The sequence below is a fragment of the Salminus brasiliensis genome, chromosome 7 (genome assembly GCF_030463535.1).
Source record: "Salminus brasiliensis chromosome 7, fSalBra1.hap2, whole genome shotgun sequence".
NCBI lineage: Eukaryota > Metazoa > Chordata > Actinopteri > Characiformes > Bryconidae > Salminus > Salminus brasiliensis.
The window spans coordinates 122,066-147,115 of NC_132884.1; the positions used below are offsets into that span (position 1 = coordinate 122,066).

General features: G+C 47.7%; 2 protein-coding genes and 1 pseudogene across 7 annotated transcripts; all 3 read left to right on the forward strand.

The window, feature by feature from the left end:
* The first annotated feature begins 553 nt into the window (after positions 1 to 553).
* usp40 (ubiquitin specific peptidase 40) lies at positions 554 to 14,423 on the forward strand. 6 transcript variants are annotated; one of them, XM_072683263.1, is made up of 32 exons: positions 554 to 641; positions 1,630 to 1,933; positions 2,139 to 2,203; positions 2,320 to 2,433; positions 2,727 to 2,891; positions 3,524 to 3,703; positions 4,142 to 4,285; positions 4,587 to 4,715; positions 5,524 to 5,634; positions 6,363 to 6,470; positions 6,569 to 6,893; positions 7,196 to 7,277; positions 7,360 to 7,528; positions 7,615 to 7,699; positions 7,853 to 7,923; positions 8,089 to 8,426; positions 8,556 to 8,697; positions 8,815 to 8,875; positions 10,129 to 10,182; positions 10,261 to 10,349; positions 10,441 to 10,527; positions 10,983 to 11,019; positions 11,166 to 11,230; positions 11,312 to 11,386; positions 11,486 to 11,603; positions 11,683 to 11,756; positions 11,854 to 11,972; positions 12,124 to 12,189; positions 12,275 to 12,485; positions 12,827 to 12,922; positions 13,181 to 13,275; positions 13,389 to 14,423. In XM_072683263.1, exons 2-32 carry the CDS (start codon positions 1,738 to 1,740, stop codon positions 13,495 to 13,497), a joined length of 3,780 nt encoding a protein of 1,259 aa, XP_072539364.1. In that variant the 5' UTR covers positions 554 to 641; positions 1,630 to 1,737; the 3' UTR covers positions 13,498 to 14,423. The 6 variants fall into 6 exon arrangements, with proteins under 6 accessions (XP_072539364.1, XP_072539370.1, XP_072539365.1 ...); XM_072683269.1 differs by having other exon boundaries at positions 3,524 to 3,670; XM_072683264.1 differs by having other exon boundaries at positions 558 to 641; positions 1,633 to 1,933.
* A 456-nt stretch (positions 14,424 to 14,879) lies between these two features.
* Positions 14,880 to 16,202, forward strand: LOC140559314 (uncharacterized; annotated as a pseudogene).
* Positions 16,203 to 23,049: 6,847 nt separating this feature from the next.
* Positions 23,050 to 24,093, forward strand: LOC140559698 (uncharacterized). The gene has a single exon (XM_072683257.1). It carries the CDS (start codon positions 23,069 to 23,071, stop codon positions 23,825 to 23,827), a length of 759 nt encoding a protein of 252 aa, XP_072539358.1. The 5' UTR covers positions 23,050 to 23,068; the 3' UTR covers positions 23,828 to 24,093.
* The last annotated feature ends 957 nt before the right edge of the window (positions 24,094 to 25,050 follow it).

Genomic DNA, 25,050 nt, shown 5'->3' on the forward strand with positions numbered 1-25,050 from the left:
GGTCCGAGCCTCTTTAGAGCAAACCAGTGGTGACCGAGGCAGGGACACCTCGAACAAAGACTCAAAAGGGGAGAGTCGACACTGCATAATAATAATAATAATAATAATAATAATAATAAAAATACTAGAAACAGAGTTAAGAGAAAATAACAAATGCGACAAACGATAAAAGGTGAAAGGTGAGCACAGTCCTTACAGTCCTGCAGGAAAACTAGTAGAACGGATTTACGAGGTTTAATAAAGACATTATGTAAGAGATGGTGAACAGTTCCCTAAACAGAGTCTCTCTTCAAGGGAGAGTCCAGTCCTGATCCTGATATTCGACCCTGTCGAGTTCGTTCTGGTCCAGATAACGAGGCCCTCCAGGAGCTTCTGGGTCTCCAGCACCGGTTTACGGGTCAGGAGAGCTCACCGGGCCTCGGACTGGATCGTGGAGACGCTGCTGCTGCTGGTCATTATTAGTATTATTATTAGTTTTTATTTTTAAAACATTTCAAATTTCTTAATAGGACCGCCCTGCATGTCAAACTACAACTACCACAATGCACCGCTTCTTCCTCCAGAGGAAACATGGCGGCGCTCTGAACAGCAGCGATACTCCGATTTAATTCGTCTTTAAACAGAAAGCGGAGCGGACCTGGGTGAGAACAGCCGCTGAACAGCGCGCGGGCGAGAGCGAGAGAGAGGGTAGATTATTTAGTTAATAAAATAAACGGTTAGTTTGATGTTGTGGCAGTTAAAACTCGCGAGACAGAAAAACACTGATAGTCTTAACTAAATATCAGTAAGGATGCAGATCAATAACGTTATTGATAAGATAACAGAACCTCCTAATAACCATGAACTGATTACAGTCCAGCCAGAGTAGCTGAACTACTGAGACACAAAGATACTACTGGGGTTGATGCTGAGGTTGGGGTTGATGCTGGGGTTGATACTGAGGTTGGGGTTGATGCTGGGGTTGATACTGAGGTTGGGGTTGATGCTGAGGTTGATACTGAGGTTGGGGTTGATGCTGGGGTTGATACTGAGGTTGATACTGAGGTTGGGGTTGATGCTGGGGTTGGGGTTGATGCTGAGGTTGGGGTTGATACTGAGGTTGGGGTTGATGCTGGGGTTGATACTGAGGTTGATACTGAGGTTGGGGTTGATGCTGGGGTTGGGGTTGATGCTGAGGTTGGGGTTGATGCTGAGGTTGGGGTTGATGCTGAGGTTGGGGTTGATACTGAGGTTGGGGTTGATGCTGGGGTTGATACTGAGGTTGGGGTTGATGCTGGGGTTGATACTGAGGTTGGGGTTGATGCTGAGGTTGATACTGAGGTTGGGGTTGATGCTGGGGTTGATACTGAGGTTGATACTGAGGTTGGGGTTGATGCTGGGGTTGATACTGAGGTTGATACTGAGGTTGGGGTTGATGCTGAGGTTGGTGTTGATGCTGGGGTTGATACTGAGGTTGGGGTTGATACTGAGGTTGGGGTTGATACTGAGGTTGGGGTTGATGCTGGGGTTGATACTGAGGTTGGGGTTGATGCTGGGGTTGATACTGAGGTTGGGGTTGATACTGGGGTTGATACTGAGGTTGGGGTTGATACTGGGGTTGGGGTTGATATTGGTGTTGGTGTTCCTCAGTAGGATGTCCTGTGAGGTGGGCGTTATTGACCACAGGTGGAGCGTCGCCGTCAGTGACCGGCAGCTGGGCAGATAACGGAGGAGAAACGGAGAGCGACCGGAGTGAAGATGTTTGGGGATCTGTTTGAGCAGGAAGAGGAGGGGGTTGGGGACTCAGGTGCAGGTGAGCGTGCAGGTGGAGGTAAAGAGCAAGAGCCACCAGCTCCTAGAGGTCCCGCTCGGCTAAGCGGGATCCGGAACCAGGGTGGTACCTGCTACCTGAACGCCCTGCTGCAGACGCTGCTGTTCACACCGGAGTTCAGAGGTGAGCGTGTTCACGTCCAGCAGGAGTCTCTGTTTCAGCCCCAGAGAGTCTGTCCTCTACCCCCCCATCCTCTGTCCCCCTGTCCTCTAAACCCCCCCCATCCTCTACCCTCCCCTGTCCTCTACCCCCTTCTGTGCTACAATAGGGAATACAGTCCCCTGTGCTAACACACTTCACCTGCACTAAGTCACCTGTGTGTTCACAGAGCAGCTGTTCAGCCTGGAGCCGGCGGAGCTAAGGGTAGTTAGAGAGGACGGTGGAGACGCTAAGGTGTGTGTGAGTTAATGTGGAGTTTTGTTGCATTGTCTGTGGAGCTGCAGGAGCTGAAGTGTGTGTGTGTGTGTGTGTGTGTGTGTGTGTGTGTGTGTGTGTGTGTGTGTGCGCAGGTGCGAGTTATTCCCCTGGAGCTGCAGAAACTGTTCGCTCGGCTGCTTCTACTGGACGAACAGGCGGCTTCAACGACCGCCCTGACAGACAGCTTCGGCTGGACCAACCATGAGGTTCACACACTCACACACACTCTCACAAACACACACACACACACACACACACACACTCTGCTCTTTATAATGAGCTCAGTCTGATGATGACTTTCTGGGAACATTGCTCACTTAACCTTCATTTAGCCTCTCTCTCTCTCTCTCTCTGTCTCTCTCTCTCTCTCTTTATGTCTGTCTCTCTCTCTCTTTCTCTGTATCTCTGTCTCTCTCTCTCTCTCTCTCTCTCTCTCTCTCTGTATCTCTGTCTCTCTCTCTCTCTCTGTGTGTCTCTGTCTCTTTCTCTCTCTCTGTAGGAAATGAGTCAGCAGGATGTTCAGGAACTGAACAGAATTTTGTTTAGTGCTCTTGAATCCTCTCTGATCGGAACATCTGGCAGCTCTCTGATCCAGCAGCTTTACCACGGAACGCTGGTCAACCAGATTACCTGCAAGGAGTGTAGCAATGTCAGCGAGAGACAGGTGTGTGTGTTCGAAGAGTAGTGTTAGGAGTGTGAATCATATGAGCATTATAGAGCATTATAGAGCGCCCCCCTACGCTTCCTGTAGTGTAGTACAGTCTGTCAGAGTGAGCGTGTGGATCATATGAGCATTATAGAGCGCCCCCCCTACGCTTCCTGTAGTGTAGTACAGTCTGTCAGAGTGAGCGTGTGGATCATATGAGCATTATAGAGCATTATAGAGCGCCCCCTACGCTTCCTGTAGTGTATTACAGTCTGTCAGAATGAGCGTGTGGATCATATGATCATTATAGAGCGCCCCCCTACGCTTCCTGTAGTGTATTACAGTCTGTCAGAATGAGTGTGTGGATCATATGAGCATTATAGAGCGCCCCCTACGCTTCCTGTAGTGTATTACAGTCTGTCAGAATGAGCGTGTGGATCATATAAACATTATAGAGCATTATAGAGCGCCCCCTACGCTTCCTGTAGTGTATTACAGTCTGTCAGAGTGAGCGTGTGGATCATATGAGCATTATAGAGCGCCCCCCACGCTTCCTGTAGTGTATTACGGTCTGTCAGAATGAGCGTGTGGATAATTTTTTTTACGTTGCTGATGTTGATTTAATCTCTCTCTCTCTTGTTCTCTCTTAGGAGGATTTTCTTGACCTGACGGTGTGTGTGCGAGGCATGAGTGGCCTGGAAGAGGCGCTGTGGAGCATGTTTGTGGAGGAGGAAGTGTTTGAGGGGAATAACCTGTATCGGTGTAGCTGCTGTGAGCGGCTCGTCTGTGCTACCAAGGTCAAGGAGTTCGGATACATTCAGACGCAGCGTGTATTTAACCTTCAGTTTTAAAAATGTCTTCTTTTCTTTAAAGTGTTTAATGACACATCAGAAATACACTGTTCCCCTAAAGGAAGTAGATCAGCCAGGACATGCTGGTTTACACTGAAGCTACGAGGCTAATTGTAAGTACGTAATGGGAGCATCACACCCCGGCAGTTCTGACTCAGTGGTGCTTCACCAGGTCACAGTGTCAGAAACCACATGTCTGTTAAAGATCACTGAACCCCTTCACACACTTTAAGGAGAGTGTGTTAAATTTGATGGGGTATTAGCTTTCCTTACTCATTAGCTGGATTGGCCTCTGAGCTTCAGTGCTAATGGCAGGGGCGTGTTCGCTGCTTATTGGTTATATTAGCCTTGTAGCTCCAGCATCTTTGCTACAGTTATTATAAAATCACCTTATTTTGTGTGTGTGTGTGCACACAGGCTGCTAAACTGAGGAAGCTCCCCCCATTTCTCACAGTTTCTTTGCTCCGGTTCAGTTTTGATTTTGAGAAATGTGAACGCTATAAAGAGACGAGCCGCTACAGCTTCCCCCTGAGCATCAACCTGCAGCCATACAGCGAACAGGTACACTCACACACACACACACACACACACACACACACACACACACACACTCGCACATACACACATTCACACACTCACACATGCAACATGTGGAGATAAAAGAAGAACTTGGGATTACAGGGCATCTGGTGACAGAGGCGATACGGGGCATCATTAGATGCAGGGGAATAAAGTGGATCAATAAAGGGGGTTAAAGAGCATCAAGAGATGGATCATATCCCTACTGCACCTGACACTGTTTTCTGTGTGTGTGTGTGTGTGTGTGTGTGTGTGTGTGCGTGTGTGTGTGCTTTTTCTGCAGTCTGACCTGCCGGATTCAGAGTTTCACTATGAGCTTTTCTCTGTTATCATTCATAAAGGCGGTTGCTATGGAGGACACTACCATGTGTACATCAAAGACCTAGACCAGCTTGGACACTGGGAGGCACCGGTCAGTCTGTACTGCTTTCTCGAACCGAACTGTAACTAGTCGATGTAGCGGCTCGGATCACAAAACTCACCGTTCAGAACTATTGAAAAAAAAAAAAAGCTTTGCTTTCCACTGAAGCACCAGACTGAGGTCAGCCATGGTCAATGAGACGCCATTGCCTCCTGTGCTGTCAGGTGTTTACTAGTTCTGCTATGTTCTGATCCTCACTGTCCTGTCCTGTCCCACAGCAGCTCTGACTGAGTCAGATATGGTAAAATGCACCGGTTCTGCAGCCGTGCTCAAGGTCAGACCCCGTGCACGTGACGACCCGAGACCTTTCTTTAACCCTAACCCTAACCGACGGGTCAGCGAGCCGGAAGCGGGTTCTGTTTGTCTTGCTTTAGAACACGAGCTACAGATGTCTGTGTGTCATTTGACTAAACGCTGCGAGAGACACAGCAGCAGGAAAACTGTACTCCGGGTCAGGGGTGAACTTTGACGGTTATTCCGCAGTTCTAACGCGTGCTGATCTGTATCGAACGGTGGGTCAGTAAAAGTAACCGAGGTCATGTCCATAAGCTGTACGATAAGAAGAAAACGTAATTACTCTCAGGCGTACTTCTGCTGCTGCTTCTGTATCTCTCAGCTTGTCAATAAACGTGTAAAGTCCTCAAGGGGAGGCTCAAAGCTAACTACACTTCCTGACTGTAGGGGATTGACTGCAAAAAATACAGGTTCTCACTTAATGCTGAATTAAGTCCAGAGGGGACCAAAGATTTAGAGTGTGTGTGTGTGTGTGTGTGTGTGTGTGTGTGTGTGTAAATTGTAGGAGGAGGATGTGAAAGAGAAGCTGAAGGTCCAGAAAAAGCCTCAAAGTCTGTTTGATCTTCCCATGGAGACGGAGGATCCACTTGCTGCTGTAATTGCTGTTATAACTCAGGTATACACACACACACACAGTTTATGAATTCTGAGGTAAAGGTGGTAAAACGGTCAATGTGGAGTTTAGAAGTGTTCTTAAACCCTACACCTCACGCTCGGCACTCTGAGCACAGGTTGTGGGAGAAGAGCTGAGGATGATTCAATCCTTTCCTTCTGCACCGTCTGCACCATCGTCATTCAGTTCACCTTTATTGTCATTACACTGATACAGGGCTGTTCAGTCTCTGGTGCAGAATAGGGAAGGACGTGGGACAGTGGTGCAGGACAATAGACAATACATGAGACAGGATGCAGAGACAAGAAGTACAAAGTTAATAAATACAGAAATATACAAATTGTGCAGACGTGTGCCTGAACGTTCAGCATAGAGGCTGGGTGAAGATCACCGGACTAACAGTAAATGGAGAGTAAAACGGGGAGGTCAGGAGTGTGTGCTGAGGTGGACCAGCCTGCTGTTGTGAACATGGTGTTCAGAGCAGTACTGAGTACAGCAGCTAGTGTTCAGGTAGAGAGAGTTCAGGTGCAGAGTGCAGACAGGCCCTGCTGGTGGAGCTCGGTGTGGATGAACTGGATCAGAGTAATCAGTAGCAGTGTGTGAGTGTGTTTTGAGTGACCAGGTGAAATCGTCAGGTATGTGGACACACTTAAAGCTGCTCACTCTCTCCACCACTGTCACACACTCTATCTGTCTCTCTCTCTCTCTCTCTCTCTCTCTCTCTCTCTCAGGAACCCTCTGGTAGTGTGCTGTTGGACCAGCTGGGGCAGAGGCTGATGGGCAGAATCGGCTCCTCGTGGAATAAGAAGTTTAAAAAACAGTTTGGACCAATTAGTAAGGTCAGAGTTCACGTGTGTGTGTGTGTGTGTGTGTGTGTGTGTGTTATGGTCATTCTAATCGTGTATTTCCTCTCGTTTGTGCCCCCTGGGTGATTCAGTTCCTGCAGAGCCGCTCAGATGTGTTCATGCTGGTCTCAAACGGGTCCCGTGTGGCTCTGAACCCCAAATACACTCACACTAACAGACCAAAAACTGCAGAACAGCAACAGGGGGCGGGGCCTGATGTGGGACTGGGTATGGACCTGAGGGTGGAAAGAGAGAGCGAATTGTGGGTGGAGCCTGAGACTGATTGTCACTGGTTCGATCTGAACGATTCGGCGGTGACGGCGATTAGAGAGCAGGACATCAAGAAGCAGTTTGAGGGGAAAGAGAGCGCCTACATGCTGTTCTACCGCAAACACACCCTGCAGAGACCACCCCACGGTAAGCAAGGGAGAGGGTGGTCAGTGTCGGTGGGAGGGGAGGGGGAGGGGGTTTAGCGTTCTGAGTGATTGACTACAGACCCAACGTTCAGAACCGAGCCCAGGAACAAACAGTTCAAACATCGTTTATAGTTTTACTGTTGAGCCGCCTGCAGGAAAAGCAATCTACAGTACAATCCAATTAAACCAATCAATGAACACACACACACACCCCACACACAGACCACACACACACCCCACACACACACCACACACACCCTGATACTGCGGGAATGGTTCATCAGTGTGTTCTATGTTTAACAGTAAAAGGGAACCCTGCTTACAATGTGCCCCCCCACCTGCTGGAGATGATTCAGGAGGAGAACAACAGGATTCTGCAGAAGAGGTACACACACACACACACACACACACACACACACACACACACACACACACACAGCAGTAACAGTGTGGTGATTGTGTTTTAGGGCGGAGTTTGATGCCAGCAGTAACAGTGTTGAACTTTGGCTTCATCTGGCTTCTTTATACCAAGTCCAGAATGGAGCTCTTCAGCCAATCAGTACCAACACCCCGCCCACCAGCATGATGATTGACCGGCGGAGACCAGTGGGAGACCTGCGATTGGCCATCTGCCAGGTGATGTGTGATTGTGGGGTGATTGTTTGGTGATTTTGGGGTCATTGTAGGGTGATTTTTCACCCCAAATCTTCTGTTTGTTTTAGATGCAGGATCAGTGGGAGGGAGACGTGACTCTGACCATTGCCAAACACCTTCCTGCAGGATTACACCTGTACAACACATTGACAGGTAACACACACACACACACACACACACACACACACACACACACACACACAACTAGCTGAGGCTCTCATTGAGTAAACAGTGAAGCACTTTTGTAAAATGTCTGTGTGTGTGTGTGTGTGTGTGTGTGTGTGTGTGTGTGTGTGTGTGTTACAGATGATCAGCAGTCTCTGTACAGTGCAGGAGTGGCTAATGACTCTCACCTGTTTGTGTGGAATGGAAGCGAGGTAAGCCCAATACTACCCCATCACACCCCACCCGGCACAACACCCGCCACTCCACCTACCACGTGGTTTCTGAAACACTATCCTATCAATAACGCTATCCAGCGACAAGTGTGTATATATGTGTGTATATATGTGTGTGTTTATGTGTGTGTGTGTGTGTGTTAGGTAAAAGGTGTGCAGGTGCAGGTTGGAGCAGAGTGGGAGCCAGTGTTGTTGACTGTTATGAGGCCACAGGATCCTGGCTGTCAGCCTGCAGATGGATCAGGCCTCCAGTGTTCCTCACATGGGTTTCCCCGGGCGCTCACACTTGACCATGTGCGGGAGGCGCTGGGCCCACAAGAGGTGCTGGTGTGCCAGGAGGAGAAGGGTGTAGGGCTAGATGGTGGTGGGGCCAGTGAGTGGAGAGTGTGTTCTACTGAAGCGATGCGGAAAACACTGCGGGAGCTCACACTCCGAGACGGAGATGCGCTGCTGTTACTCCCTGCAACACACACCTGCGACAGGTCAGACTCCACAGTCCAACTGAAGCTCAGACTCTGGGTTAGCTGGGGAAGAGTGGTGTTTGGTGTATTAAAGGGGAGTATTGTTTTTAACGAGTTGTTGTTGTTGTTGTTGTTGTGTTTGTCGGACAGTGTGTTCAGTGTGAATGGGGATTTGGTTACAGTAATGACGCCTTCTGACTGTCGCTGGCTAAAAGTGAAGTTTTGGCCACAAACAGCAGTGGAGGAGGAAAAAGAGGGTCAGATAAGGAAGATTCCTGCTTCAGGAGACAGTGTATGAGAAGACAAACACACACACACACACACACACACAGCTACAATAAAGTGAAGATGCAGAATGGCCTGAGTTTATTATTGTCTCTATGTGTGTGTGTGTGGGTGTGTGTGGTAGTTGCTGGAGGAGGTGAAGCAGAGAGCGCTGGATGAGCTGCAGCTTCAGGAGCAGCTTGCAGGTGAGCAAACCTCATCGACTACCATACCCTAAACCTCAGATCAGTAATCTACTAAACCACTAACCCCACAGGCTAAACTAGAAAAATATTCATGTGGTGGCGAGAGGGGGGCAGGAATTTGTGAGGGGTGGTAACATATGGCAGATGTGTGTATTTACTGAATATTTTTACAGTTTGATGAGAAATAGTTTGTACAGACTAAAAAGGCACAGGCTCACATTTATAAACTCAGACTAACTTAATCTCATGAGATCAGTGTGAATCAGTTCATACTAGGAATAAGTGACCCTGACCCTAACCCTAACCCTGACCCTGACCCTAACCATACAGAGAGAGAGGGATGGTAACACTACTGTAGGTGGGAATGATCCAAGAGCAGGTGTGTGAGAGGGACAGTAAACAGTGGCCGTGTCAGAGTGGCAGCGCTGCAGACTGGCCAAAGAAAAACCCAGCATGAAGATCTACAGGCCGAGCTGTGCTGAGAGGAGCAGAAATGCACTGTGGAAATAAATGGATCAAACAGGTCCTGACCTCACTTTCACTGTTTACTCAGAACCACGGTCTCCCCATTTGTCCCTCAGTAGCTTAAACAGATTTATACTGTGTTTACAAAAGAAGAGACTTTTTAAAAATAACAACAACAACAACAGCCTTCTCTTCTCTCTCCTCTTCCACTTCATCGCCACAGTTTATCTTGCTCAGTTGCTCATTTTCTATTTCTCTCATCTTTCTCTTTGGTGGGAAAACTATATATGCTTCCTTTCCTCTTCATTTCTGTGAGATTGAAAGCTACAGTGTTTTGTGTGACAGCCGATGAATCAATATTAGTTTTTATAGGCTGCTTTACACACGACTGACACCAGACCTGTAGTTTCAGCCTTTATCATCTCAACATCAGCATCGCATCTCTAGTAGAAATATTATTGATGGATAGTTTGACCCTCTCTCCTCCTTTGTCTGCTTTCCTCGCGACTCCCGGCTCCCTCGCTTTGTGCCGTTTTCCAGTACTGCTGTCGAACACTGGAGATTCACTCGTAAATGTCAAACTGGCCATAACTTTTCTTTTAATTCAGTGCTGCCAACTGGGGTGGCAAGGCTTTCTTCTGGGTTAGGGTTAGATCCGCCCATGCACTAATCCCTAAACTCTAAAATGTTGGACTAAACTAAACCCATAATCTTTAAACCCAAACCACTATTCCCTAATCATTAATCCATAGCCCTTAATCCTAACCCTCTCTATCTCTCTTTCTCAGGTGTGCCATGCTGTCTGAGGCAGGTGGACCGATCAGGAAAACTTTTGCCTCCAGGTAAAGCCCCTTTACTGACGACTCCCATACCCCCAGCTGCCTGTTTCCTTAATCTGTGTTTGTGTGTGTGTGTGTCAGTCCGGGAAGACCTGAGTGTGCGTGATGCAGGCATCAGGTTGATGACATCATTATATCTGTGCCTTGGGCCCTCTCCAAAGTCCTCTCAGGTAAAAGTGGGCGTGGCCAGTGTGGCATAAAACACTTGAAATCTGTAATGTCAGTCATTCCTCACTTTCTCTTCATCACTCTGTGCTGCAGCTTTTCCTGTACTGCAGAGTGAGCACAGCGCCTTCCAGTGTCCCGGAGCTGGAGCTCATAGTGGAGGAAACTCTATCAGTGAAGGAGGTCAGTCTGAAGCCCCTCCCACACCTTTTCCCAGGTATTAACATGTCATTTAAACAGGAAAGGGTTTAATGTTAACAGGAGCCAGAGTGGAAATCCCAGTAAAGTGGATTTCCCATTTTTCTTGCTGGTGAGGTGGTCCAGTTTCCACAAGTTCAGCAGGAGGTTCTAGATCTAGATCAGTTGGCAGAGTAGAACACACTTAAGTGGTGTTGGAATACCATAGTATCTTCAAAAATCTGAAGGAAAACCACCATACCTGCCATCTTACCTGCCACCCTACCTGCCACCTTACTTGTGACATTGTTACAGAGCTCAGTGTTTGAAGACCTAGAAAAGTCAAAAAGACAAATTCTTGTTGTGGACATATGAATTCTATATTCAATCCTTACAACTCCTCTGTGTGTGTGTGTGTGTGTGTGTGTGTGTGTGTGTGTGTGTGTGTGCGTGCTTTACAGTGTCTGATGGAGGTGGTCCGAGCTGCTGGACTGGAGGGTAAAGTGAAGTTCTACTCTTCACTGCAGCTTTACCCACACTCCCCAACTACAGCTCACAGTACTGCTCTCTATCCCACTCTCTCCCTGTGTGTTTGTGTGTGTGTGTGTGTGTGTGTGTGTGTGTGTGTGTGTGAGAGAGAGCAGGAACCTGCTGGCACTTGAGGAGGATGGACTGGTGTGAGGAGGTTGGGGAGCCTCTTAGGGATGAGGTACAACACACACACACACACACACACACACACACACACACAGGTGGTTAACAGGTTTTTTATCTATGGTTTTCTCTCTAGTATGTGTCTCTGTTGGAGGTGGGCGTGGCTAATGGAGACATACTTGTGCTTACTGAGGGACAGCTGCCCCCCAAGGTAAAGTCACATGATCGATGTGTTTATAGAAGATGTTCAGTTTTGTTGTCTTTAATATTCAATAGTGTGTGTATGTGTGTGTGTGTGTGTGTGTATCAGGGCTTCTTGAAGCTGGCAGTTAGGTGGTGTGAGGACTTGGGTGGCGAGAGTGTGCTCCTGGACAGTGTGTCGGCTGCTCTGGAGCTGAATGACACAGCTGACAGATCACACACTGCAGGTCAGGCAAACTCCTAGTGCACGGATGGGGGGAGAGGCAGTGAGTGAACACATGCATTTTGTGTGTGTGTGTGTTTCAGGGTGGGTGGAGGTAAAGTGTGTTGGTTTTGTGGAAATCTCTGAAGAAGCTTCACTGCAGGATCTGAAATGTCAGGTATCTTTAACATGTTACACACATTTGCAGTCTAACCCTAACCCTAGTCTTCAAATGGGGCGGATCTAACCACTGCTCTGTGTGTGTGTGTGTGTAGGTGCTGACATTGCCAGCACTGGTGGATGTGTGTGTGCCCACCCCTGAATTTCTTCGTGTTTGGCTGCTGGAGGATCAAAGAGCGACCAGGATCCTCAAAGGAAACACACACACACTCAGGTGCACACACACATTAATTTTTATCCCCTCAAACACAACACACTGGCTGTCTCTCTCTCTCTCTCTGCCCGTCCGTCTCTTTCTCTCCGTCTCTCTCTCTGTCTGTCTGTCTCTCTCTCTCTGTGTCACTAACTGTGTTGTTCTCTCTCAGGAAGCTGAAGATTGTGTGTGGGAGTGAGGTGTGTGTTCAGAAGCTACAGTGTGAGGAAAATCTGGGGTGAGTAACTGAACACACAAAACCCAGAAGAAACCCAGAAGAAACCCAGAAGAAACTGTGTGTGTGTGCGCGTGTGTGTGTTTAGGCTGAAGGATGTGCTGCTGAGGGTGCGGATGGGTGTTCCGGGAGAGAGGGAATATTACCCCTCACAGGAGTTTGTTTGGGACGCTGGGCGAGACACCTCCGCTAAGGGGCTTTACAGCTCTCTCTCTTCCCTCTATGGCATCTCACCTGAAAACCTGCTGTTGGCCAAACACCTGCCTGAGAAACACACCTGGATGCCCATTCACAACTGGGTGAGGAGTGTGAGAGTGAGAGACAGTCTAGCTGAAGAGAGGGAGAGAGAGGGAGAGATCTGTCGATGAATTCTGGAGTTTAGGTAAACATACACTCCTGCCTCCAGCAGTCACACACACCTGAACACCAGGAGAAGGTGTTGAGTGTACTGCATCTGCATATTGCTGTGTTCAGGCAGTGTGTTCAGTGGACAATGTGTGTTTGTGTGAAGTCAGGTTTAACAGTGTGAGCGAGTGCGGAGGTGGTCTCCCTGGTGGGAGTGCAGTTAGATCTGCAGCTGTGAACAAAGAGCTGCTTTGGTTGGTGGTTTTGATTCTCACTGCCTTTCTCGCTCCTCCAGACCCAGCAGGTCTCCAAACGCAGGAAGAAGAAAAAAGTGGACAGTCTTCAGGGAGCTCCATACTGCCTCAGAGATGGAGACCTCATCGGTGTGAAGGTTTGAGAGATGCAGATCAATTCCCTGTCTATACTACTGCACCCGACTGTACCTGACTCTATTACTACCCAACTGCACCCTACTGCACCCGACTGTACCTGACTCTATTACTACCAGTAATACTACCCGCCAGATCTTACTATGCTGGACCTTAACGTGTCTTAGCGGGGACTGTGAGGAGCAGCAGATCACCTTTTTCTGCCTTAATTTTAATCAATGCTACTGTGTGTGTGTGTGTGTGTGTGTGTGTGTGTGAAGAATCTGCTTGTTGACAGTAATCGAGAGTTCAGTACGCTGCAGGATGAACAGGCCCAGCAGAGACTCAGGGAACAAAATAAAAGCCACAAGAAAGAGTGAGACCCCCCCACACACACACACTAATACCAACATTTGGTCAAATGCTGAATAGGTGACCGTTTGTAGGTGAAAGGTGAAAAATGATTGATTGTTTGTTATTGTCCACTAGGGGGTGTGGTGAGGTCAGTCAGGAGGCGTGTCCTGAGGGGAAAACCAGAGCAGCTAAACACAGGAAGCCTGAAGTGGCCTTGTCCATCAATGTGGGTGTGTTCAGATAACACCGACCCAACAAGGAAGTCACACCCACCAGTGACGGACCACACCCACCAGAGCCGGCCACCCATTGAGAGATCAAGGACCGCAACATGAGGAACAGCAGAGGCTCATGGGGAATACTGTAGAGACTTGCTGCTGTGATGGGTTGCAGAGACTCCGCCTTCCCTCTGGGAGTTTCCCATGCAGTCAGAATTTTCTCAGATCCTCCTGCAGTGGACTGTGGGTAGATTTTTGGGTAGATTCTGGTTTTCACTTCATTAGTGATCGGGTCGTTCTGATCTTCATTCTGTTTTGTTTTTCTGAGCTTTCTGTGTTTCTGCAGCGCCCCCTGCAGGGATGGTCATTTCAGGTTTTGTTTATGGGGCAGGACAGGTGTGCAGGTGTGGGCAGGAGGTGTTTTTGTTTTTTCATTGAACCCCCACCTGAGCTAAAGCTTTTATCAGGTACAGAATCCGGTTTAAGTTTCCTGGTCAGAAGTATTTGGACAGGCAGGTCAGTGTGTTTGAGTGTGATTATTGGTTTCTGCTGAAGTCAGAACCAGTAGATGATGGTTTAATGCTCTCTGGGTGAACACGGATTCTGACCCACACAGATGATGAACTGATAACTGTTCTCCTGCCAGGAGAAGAAAATAATACACACCATTTAAGAATAAAGCCTTGCAACACGCCCACCCCCCCAACACACACACACCCTGTTGAACCCTGGAGTTCAGTTCCCTCTCCAGGCAGATTGGGTCTGTGTGTTTGGTGTTCTGCTGGTGCCGGGTTTGAACAAACATAATTCATTTCATATATAAATATAATTTTCTCCTTTACAAAATGTTCTGTTTTTTAAGTCATTTCATTCTTTCAGGTGTTTGATCTTTAAGTTCTTCTGATTATTGATTTAGATTCAAATCAAATAATAAAATCAAACCTCGCTGAAACTGAGCTTAAGTTTTCATTTACAGCCATAAGATCCTCAACATCCTCGAAGTGATCCGGGAGTGTCGACCACCGGTTCTAGTGTTTGGTGGTTAGCGGGAACAGTGAAGGTTAAGTGTGTGAATATAATTATTAATTAAAAGATTCAATTATATAATCAAACCCAAACCTTATTACAAGTTAGCGTAGCATTAGCATTACCCCCAACCAGAGTCAGAATAACTATCGCTGCAGTGTGTGTGTGTGTGTGTGTGCAGTAACTGTGTGGAGCAGAAGTGAGTTTACGGAAAGTGAGCGAGTTGTTGTGAAAAGGACTGTCAGTGATGAAACACTTTAGCAACACTGTACTGATTACTGACACACCAGAGAGAGTTTCAGAAACATCAGCTTTAAATATGAGCACAGCTGTGTTCCTGTTCACTCCATCAGCGATGTTCTACTGAGAGGGAGAGCAGGGGATGGGCGGGGTGTTGGCCTACAGGTGAGTCCTGTCGGACCAGTAGAGTCTCATTAACACGTCACTATGATGACACCACTGAAGTTTCTGGGAATCCGAGCACCTGCCTGCTTCCTGCCACCCTGAGGCTGGAAATGACAGGTTTGGGAATGTTCTAATCCTGGGCGTGCGGCTCTGTCCTCTCCCAAACACACCACACACACCTGATACACTCGGACACACCACACACACCTGATTGTTTACAAAAAGATCAGCTCAGCCCTACATTGAGAGAGTTAGGGTTTTGGGTGATGGGTCATGGTTAGACTCGACTAACAGAATATTTTCTTTCTGGTCTTAAACCTTAATCCATTTTCTAAAAGGTCAAACAAACCACATCAATAAAAGGACTCAGCAGGGTGGTGTGAGTGGAGGGAATCAGTGCAGGTGGTGGTTAGCTGTGAACTGTACGGACAGTTTGGGCAAGTGGAAAATCCAGGTAGTTAAGTAACAGTAACCAGCGCAGCTCTCCATCTGTCTCCATCAGGAAAAGGACTCATACAAACAGCAGCACTTTCTCAATCTCTCAGATGTGTTTAAAACAGCCCTCCCTGGATCTCTGGCTTCAGTCTGAGAGAACCATGTCTGACATTGATAGAGCCATTCTTCTGGTGGCTCTGTCCACCCTCGTCGGGGCCTCAGTGAAGCCTCACAGAAAGAACTGACCATTGAGAACTACCTCTCCGCCGTGTTTGGGGTGGGGAGCGGCCCTCCATCATCAGGGGCTAGACCCAAAGTTTCATCTGAAGAGAGTGAGATCTTCGTGGATGTAGAGAAATTCTTTGACCCACAGTTCGATTATGATTTCAGAAGAGACCCGGACTCCTCCACACCCACCCGCGGTGGGGAGAAGTACAGTCGGCCCTGGGGGTGGTACCGCTTCGCTCTGAAGGTGCTGAACAAGTATGGCGGTGGAAACGACTGGCTGGGGGCAGCTGGGTGGAGGAAGGAGTCTTCGCCTGGCGAGTGGCCAGTGTCCTTCCACGGAACCAGCATTGATGGAGCCAAAGGCATTTCTGGCTCCCATTACATAGCTGGACCTAGGGAGGCTTACGGATCTACTCAACTCCTGATATCGGAATTGCAGAGATTTTCTCAAAGTCCTTCACTTTCAAGAACAAGAATTTCAAGGTCATCATGCAGAACAGGATCCACCCGCAGGTCAGGGTTAAAACTGTGCAACCAGATTACTGGCTCATTCCCATTCCTTCCTCCACCGCAAAAGGAGAAGGAGCTCGTGGAGGCTTCAATCCGCCCATACGGAATCTTAATTATGAAGATCTAAACCATAAATCCTCGAACCTTCATCGTGTTCAATAACATCTACATGATGTTCCTATCAGAAGAAAAAGTAAGAGGGTGTTGACGGATGCTTATTGATTCCTGGTTGTTTTTCCTGTTTTCTGTTTAATCATTAAATGATGAAATGATTCATAAATGATTTTAATGTAAACAAAAGGTGAGCAATAATTCTGAGCTGATCTGAGATGAGTAAAAGCTTTCTCTGACAAACCCAATAAAACCTGCAATTAACTGAATGTCCTTCTTTGCAGCTCTGCCCTCTGGAGACAATCAGAGGAATTACTGAATCACACAAATATTAAGATTTCAATGCTGTCTGTCAGCAAGAGGAATGCAAGTAATCCAATGTGCCACAGCACCCTCTAGCGGCTGATTTATACCATAACATCTCCATCCACATGTTACCTGAGGAAAGTCTCTATCAGCTATTGTACCACAGTGTGGCGCTGTATATCCAACAGAAACTAATCAAACCCAGCAAAGAAATACAAAGTAGCAGCACCTTTTAAATGAACCCTTCCCAGGTTGGGAGGTAATGCTGATACACCACTGATGTTTGATCCAAATCATTCTGGTTGAGGTTGAAACTACTGTGTTGGATCAACGGTACAATATCGTTGCCTGTTCATAACGTTGGCAGCAATGACACTTGTGGCAGATGGTGGGTCTGTTCTTCTGTTGAGCAGTACTGGGAGGGTTCACAGTAATGTGGGTGACTGAGCGACGTCCTAGTATAGAAAGGGAGGCTTTAGGTCCCTGTTCCTCTCGGCTCCTCGTGGGTTGGATCCAGGCACAGAGACAGTGATGGAGGCTTTAGTGTTTTTACCTTCCCTGCTCAGAACATTGAGCTAGACTGCCAGCAGCTCCTACCCCTCTACAGTTCATCATGGTTCTGAAAGTTCTGTCCTTCTGCAGTTTGTAAAGGTCGTCCATGTGAGGTTGATCAGTTCTTCATCTCCTGAGACTGATACGGTTCAGAACTTGTGCGACATCAGGTCCGTAGAGAACAGTCACAGTTCTGATAAACGAACAGCGAGTAGGGCAATGGGCTCAGATAGAGGGAGTTACAGTAACCGGGGGAGGTGGAGCATTTCGCTGGAACAGCCGCCTTGTAACTAATCAATACCTTCTGGAGAAGAAGCTACAATTAAAATCATCCACCCAAATGTCTGCTCTTACCGCCCCATGCAGCAGAACCCAGCACCAGAACATCCTCACCCAGAGACATGGCTCGGTTGTGCAGCTCTGGTGAAGTGGACGAATTGGGTACCAGAATGGTGAGAGCAGACATACGGGCGTCTGGATGCGCTTAAACAGCACCTTTAACCACAGACGCAGGTGCTCTTCTCCTCTGGATGTGGTGCTCCACCCTGATCCTTTTGCGCACTGACACACCCGATTCAGCTACTCAGCTCAGGTCCAGTCAGAGTGCAGGGGTGTGTTACAGCAGGGAGTCCACTAAAGTGTGTGTGTCAACACTGTGAGAGAAGTTTGTGACTGACGTGAAGAGAATTGACCAAAGTGGACCCAACCCTAACTACTAAGCCTAACCCCTAACCCTAAACCCTAACCCATAACCCATAACCCATAACCCTAACCCTAACCCTAACCCCTAACCCTAACCCTAACCTTAACTAACCCTAACCCTAAACCCTAAACCCTAACCCTAACCCCGTATGAAGTTCAACATTTTCCCAGTGCGCTGCGGAAGACACCTGGTTGTTGTATCTTCATGTCTCAGACCCATTGCCAGCGAGGAAGGCTGGTTGTTAGTTGAGTGGTTTAACTGACAATCTGTTCCTCAAAAGTGTGCGTTGTTTGTCATCAGTCCTGAATAGACCCCATAAAAAGCCTCAGAAGCTTCTATTAATAACTGCCCCAGTTACTGAGTAATACACCTTGTCATACACCGTATCATCAAAAAAAAAAGCCCTCATTTTATTTTCCCCACATCCCTCCTGATTACAATATTACTGTAATGGACTGGTTAATGTTTACAGACTGATGCTGAAAGTTTTAGCTTTTACAAGTTATAATAAATGATAAATAAATATATAAATTATATAAATAAATAAAAATAAAAACTAAAATAATATATATAACTAATTATATATCTAAACTACATGTATATAATATAATTTTAATGTAATTCTGTTCATATTTCCCAGAATTTACAGCAAACCCGTCTTACTGCTGTGTGCATATGTGTGTGTGTGTGTGTGTGTGTGTGTGTGTGTGTGTGATCTTCAGTCATGTGCAGCATCATGCAGAGTAACAGTGGTTCAGTGAAATGGTGATGTTAATCTAATCAGGGCTGAACACGTTTCCCACTGAGCCGGTCATCAGTTCAGTCATCTCTCAGAGGATGATCCTGTAATCTAGTTTAGTTCTCACTCTGAACAAGCTAAACCTGAGACTAAACTTCCACTACACCAGTTTTCAACACCTGCAGAATGTTCTTGTGTTTATTTCTGTGTTTGGAACTTATATACAAACCCACACCGCAGAACCCTCAGAGGAGAACCGAACTGCAGAAACCAGCCAATAAAAAAACACTGTGTTTTTTGTGTGAATTTTGGAAACATGTGGTGGAATTGTTTAGCTCTGTCCTACAGTCATCAAACTAGCACAAAACAAAAGCCGTCCAGCAAAATCAACCCGACAAACTAGGGCTGGGCAAAATGGCAAGATTATCATATTGTGAGAAATGTTATCGTGATACACTTTATGATTTTATGAGCATATTGAGGATATCATCAATGCTCAAAGAACACGGATTAACTGCACCTTTCATTTCAGTGTAATTAGTCTGATTTAACGGGACAAAGCTCACTTTGAATAGAAACCCCAGGACTCAGTATGGGATTTGAACAGAGGTTTTTAAGAATCTATTGCTTCTGATGCAGTTTGTCTGCAATCACATGATATCTTCATGATCACATGAATATCACAATGATCTTGTGAATGTTGAAAATATCTTTAAATATTGTATAAAATCTATCCATTAGGGGGAGGAGCCTTTTCTTATAAACCCCCCTCTGGATTAACCTTCCAGATAATGACAAAGTCTCAATCTACAAGTCTAGACTGAAACTCATCTCAATAGTTTATAAATAAATTGGACCAGAGAAGGATGGGTCACCCTGTGAGTCTTAGTATCTCCCAAGATTAAATCTGATTAGATTTGATTAGTGATTTATATTTTTTACCATATTAGCCACTTCTACAACTGACCGAACCCAAAATAACCGACAAAACTGTCACACCGGCGCCGCCGCGCCCGCCCCAGGGGCGGTGTCAGGCCGTGGCTCACAGGCGATCAAGAACTCCCCCTTCAAAGTCATATTTAGTTATGCTCTGGACTTTTATGTTGAAAAGGACTCTTGTGTTGACACCCATCATCGCCATCTTGGTTTTAGGTTGTGTTTGTCACGTGTCTGTTCATCATTTGGTTAATGTGTATCACCAGTGGGCTGGTGTATTTAAGTAGGGCTAGTGTCAGCTGCTGGTTGCCGAGAGGTTATTGAGTTTACTGTAGAGACTCAGGATTCACTGGTCTAGTCTGTAGAGTCCATCCTCGTACAGAGGACTTTCAACCTAGCTAGCTTAGCAGGGAAAGCTAACTAGCTAGGCAGTTCTCGTCTCAGGGTCCATTAGGGAGCTACTGCAGGTCTGCTGTGATTTCTCGCCAAGCTTCACAGTTTTAGCGTGCTCAGGTTCAGGAGCTCTGGTAGTGAGTGACTCTCCAGCTCGTTTCAGCAGTTAGCTCTCCTCACCGTCGGACCGGATCGGTCGTCTAGGTTTGGTGGCTGACTCCTCACGCCCTCAAGTCTAGTAAGTTCAATGCGCCTGACTAGCGCTACTCTATATGTCCTAGTTCATAGCTTTCCCAGGCTCGGCTTGGAAGTTTGTTTTGGAGTAGCGGTATTGGCTCAGCCCCGGCAGCTAGCACTGCCCTAGTGCCTCACCAGCCCCAGCTGTGTTCTTCTGTTTTGTCCAGTATTGTTCGTCACGGTTTTGTTAAGTTCGTCCTTATCCCTTGTAATCGTTGCTGCATTTGTTTGTTTACGGTTTATTGTCAATAAACTCCTCGCTTCGGTCCATCCCCTGCAAGTGTTCTCCCGTCATTGTCAGACTGAGTGGATCATGACAGAATTCTCGTCCGAATACCCCCGAAGAGGGGATGCCAGAGATCTAGCTGCTTGCGCCCAAGGACAAGTCTTGGGGCAGCAGCACTCTCAGAGTCTCTCAGAGTGTTTCTGAGGCTGTTGGTTCGCCTGTTGCTGCCTCAGGCGACCAACGGCCTCAGACTAGTGGGTGACATCCAGAGGCTCACAAAGCCGATTGTTTTTCCCAGCCAAGTCACTAGTCCATATCCAATGGACATTCCGGATACGTATTCAGGCGATCCAGAGCTTTGCGAGGGGTTCTTGTTTCAGTGCTCGGTTTATTTATGTAGTCAAGGAACCAGCACTGACCAGGCGAAGGTCGCCTTTCTTGTATCCCGTCTCGCTGGAGAAGCTCTGGATTGGGCCATAGCCACCTGGGAGGAGCTTAGCGTGGAGCCCTTCTCGGAGTACCTGAAGCACTTCAAGGCGGTGTTTCAGCGTCCTTGTGGGGGGCTCACGCCGGGCGACCTGTTGCTGTGGCTAGAGCAGGGCAGCAGGTCGGTGGCCCACTATGCGCTGGAGTTCAGCTCCTTAGCTGTGCGTAGTGGGTGGAGTCACGCCGTGCTTGCTGCCCAGGTCCGCAACGGGCTAGCCCCCCGTTTGCAGCAGGAGTTGGTGTGCCAAGGTGAGTCGCTTGAGCTGGATGAGCTCATAACGCTCGCCATCAGGCTCGACCAGCTCCCAGGTCGCCCTACCCCCACCATGTCACAGCCCATGTCACAGAGAGCTGGGGGTTTAGCTGCCGGGCCTGGAAAGCCGACCGGTCCGATTGCGCAGCGTCGGGGTGGGTTTACGGGTCCAGAGTTGTTGGCGTCGTCGTCTGCGGTACCTGTCAGCGAGCCCATGGAGGTGGCCGTGTGCCACCTCAACCCGACATCTGCTTCCGAGGTGCATGGCCCTAGGCCTACACCTAGGGTCTCTGCTAAGGTGGCTGTGCCCAGCTCCTGGGTCACGTCACGTCAGGGCGGCGCTCGCGGCCCCGGGTCACGTCAGGGCGGCGCTCGCGGCCCCGGGTCACGTCAGGGCGGCGCTCGCTGTGGCTGTGCCCAGTTCCCCGGATCACGTCACGGAGGCGGCCAGCGCGGCCCCGGATGCGCCCATCGCGCACTCCGAACTCAAGACGGCACCCAGTAAACTCAAGGAGGCGCCCAGCGCGCCCCCACGGTTCAAGGAGGCGGCCCTGTCCGCCCTCCGCGTCGGCCCCATCGACGTCTACGTCGGCCCCTTCGAAGACCGTGCCCTCCGCGTTGGCCCCTGGGTCGGCGTCCTCCGCCTCGGCTTCGGCGTCTGCTAAGGCGTCCTCCGCGGCAGTGCACGCGGCGAGGACGCCCACCATGTCTGTTGTAGAGCCTGCGGCCCCCAGAATTGCGCCTGCCTGGGGCACTGATCATCGGCCCCCGGGGGGTCCGCAGTGGACTTGAGCTACAGACACCTAGACCCCACACAAGTTAAGTGGTTGTGGTCTTGGTTTGATTTCTGGTTTTCAGTCATGTTCATGCTAGTCTGTAGAGTCCATCCTCGTACAGAGGACTTTCAACCTAGCTAGCTTAGCAGGGAAAGCTAACTAGCTAGGCAGTTCTCGTCTCAGGGTCCATTAGGGAGCTACTGCAGGTCTGCTGTGATTTCTCGCCAAGCTTCACAGTTTTAGCGTGCTCAGGTTCAGGAGCTCTGGTAGTGAGTGACTCTCCAGCTCGTTTCAGCAGTTAGCTCTCCTCACCGTCGGACCGGATCAGTCGTCTAGGTTTGGTGGCTGACTCCTCACGCCCTCAAGTCTAGTAAGTTCAATGCGCCTGACTAGCGCTACTCTATATGTCCTAGTTCATAGCTTTCCCAGGCTCGGCTTGGAAGTTTGTTTTGGAGTAGCGGTATTGGCTCAGCTCTGGTGATCCCTACGTGTTATAATAAATGATCTGTGATAATAATAATCTACTATAGAAATAAATACATTCAGAAATGCTCTAAAATAATATAATTTGAAATTAATTTAATTAATACCAATAATGTACCAACACAGGCATGCATTCTGTCCCACATTCTATAAACAACAGCAAACACTTTCTACTGCTATGAGTGTAAAGTGTGTGAGAGAGGGAGAGATCTTCAGTGATGTGCAGCATCATGCTGCGTAACTCCACAGTTCTGTCCAATGGTGATGTTTATCTAATCAGGGCTGAACACATTCCCTACTGACCCGGTTATCGGATCAATCATCATCAGCTTAGTAACTCTGACTCACCAGAGGAACACCGGAGCGCTGAGGGACGTCCACTCATGCTTCAGCAGGACCTGCAGTGTTTAAGACTTTTTTTTTTTTTTTTTTTTTTTTTTTTTTTTTTTAATTAGTGGGTAAATATTCTGACATTTCTGAATTCTGCTTTTTCTGAATACAGAAAAATTCTCAACCCAGCTTCACCCAGAGCTTCAGATCATTTCTCACTGCTGTTCTTCGGCTAAAGCTACAGTTAGCCTGTTAGCACTCGCTATAACAAACAAACCAAACGATCAATGAGCCGCGTGACTGCAGGCTATGCATTAAACCCAGATTTCAACACTTTAATTCAGATCAGAGGAACTGATATGTTTTATTATGAAATGCTCCTCGTCCACTTCCTCAATCTCTCAGACGTCTGAGTGCATAAAAGAGCCCATCTCGGTTCTCTAGTCTCAGTCTGAGAGAACCATGTCTGACATCGATAAAAACATTGTTCTGGTGGCTCTGTCCACCCTCACCGGGGCCCAAGTAAAGCCTCACACCGAACTCCGAGCCAGAGGAAGAGGCTCCGGGCATGTCAAGGAACTCACTGTTGAGAATTACCTCTCGACCGTGTTCCATGTGGGGCCTAGTGGCCCAGTATCTTTTGCTGGGTATTCCTCCGCAGGCCGTGAGTCGTTTAACGAAATATTTGTGAACATCGATCATTTCTTTGACTCGCGCTTCGATTACGACTTCAGATATGGCTCAGATTCCACTGTGTTGTCCCGCGGCGGAGAGTCGTACACTCGGCCCTGGGGGTGGTACCGCTTCGCTCTACGAGTGCTGAACAAGTACCCTGATGGAAACGCTTGGCTGGGTTCCGGGGGATGGAGGAGCCAGTCTTCATACGGTGAGTGGCCCGTGTCCTTCCACGGAACCAGCATTGAGGGGGCCAGCGGCATCACAGGGTCCCACTACAAGCCGGGGGGAGGGCAGACCTACGGGCGTGGCATCTACTCTAGCCCGAACCTCTCTATTGCAGATGGTTACTCCAAGACCTTCACATACAACAACAGGACTTTCAAGGTCATCATGCAGAACAGGATCAACCCCTACAACAGAGTTAAAACTCCGCAACCAGATTACTGGCTCATTCCTGTTCCTGCTGGAACTTCACCGCATGTGGAGAGAAACATCGTGGAGTCCGCAATCCGTCCGTACGGAATCCTAATCAAAAAGATTTAAACCATGAATCCCCAAATGTTCAGCATGTTTAATAACATCTACAGGATGTTCCTATCAGAAGTAGAAGTAGGATGCCGCTTGCTGATACTTATTGATACTTGCTGATACTTGGTTGATTTGATTAATTTCATTCTGTTCTTCCTTCTCCTGATGATTAAATGTTCAAAGCTTTAATACTTCTTTCTAACTTCCACTTTCATAATTGAATTCTTTTATTATTAACAAATGATGTAAACAACAAATACAAAAGGCTTATTTGAGATGAAGCAGCTTTCTCTGACTTTATTGGACTTTGATTCTTAATGCAATGAAACCTGTTTACTGAAATGCTGGATGGTTTGTGTGTCACTGTGTGAAATATTATAAATATATCTAGCTTAACTTTAGTAAACTTTATTCAGCTGCTGGTTGTCATGATCCACACGGTCTGACACTGAGGGAGAACACTCGCAGGGGATGGACCAAAGCGAGAAGTTTATTGTAGAACAATTAACCATAAAACAAACAGAAAAGGCAGCAAACGTTACGCGACAAAGAAGAACAGAAGCACAACCGTGACAACCAAGAGGGGCCAAACAGAACACACCTGGGGCTGGTGAGGCACTAGGGCTGTGCTAGCTGCCGGGGCTGAGCCTGAACCACTATATAAACATAAGCCACCAGGCCGAGCCTGGGGAAAACTCTGAACTGATTGAAATTTTCAAAAAGGTAAGAAATAACTGGATTTCAATTGTGTGGCAAATGTGTACACTATCACATACAGCAGTGTAGAAACCACAGGTCCAACCAGTTTAAATACAGTTCAAATTAAAAAGTGCATTTATTCAAGTTGACTTAGTGTACATGCTACACAAGGTCAAATGCTTGCAGTGCTGAAATGAAAGAGGCTTTAACAAAAAGTTCAGAATCCAAAGTCGAAGTCAACAGGCTATGATGAGTTCCGGAAGGCAAAACAGGATAAACATCACACGTTAACGCATCCAAAACCGGCAAGGCAAAAAATATTTACAGGGATACAATACTTCACATGTCTACTCTAAAGCCTGGACTTAAATATTATGCTAATCCTGTTACGGTGTGGTGTGGGGTTTGGACTCAAGTGCAGTCAAAGTTTTTATTGTTTTATTTTGAGTAAATGAAACTACTCCTCTTGTGGTGTGTGCTTGGTGACTGTTGGGCTTGAATTCCCAACCCTGGTAATGGGAGCCCACTGTGCCACCACA

Excerpts from the sequence above, each read along its gene's own strand:
- usp40 (XM_072683263.1), top strand. The coding sequence starts at position 1,738 with ATGTTTGGGGATCTGTTTGAGCAGGAAGAGGAGGGGGTTGGGGACTCA. Across the intron at positions 3,704-4,141 it reads GATACATTCAGACGCAGCGT|GCTGCTAAACTGAGGAAGCT; the intron begins GTATTTAACCTT and ends GTGTGCACACAG. Across the intron at positions 7,278-7,359 it reads AACAGGATTCTGCAGAAGAG|GGCGGAGTTTGATGCCAGCA; the intron begins GTACACACACAC and ends ATTGTGTTTTAG.
- LOC140559698 (XM_072683257.1), top strand. The coding sequence starts at position 23,069 with ATGTCTGACATCGATAAAAACATTGTTCTGGTGGCTCTGTCCACCCTC.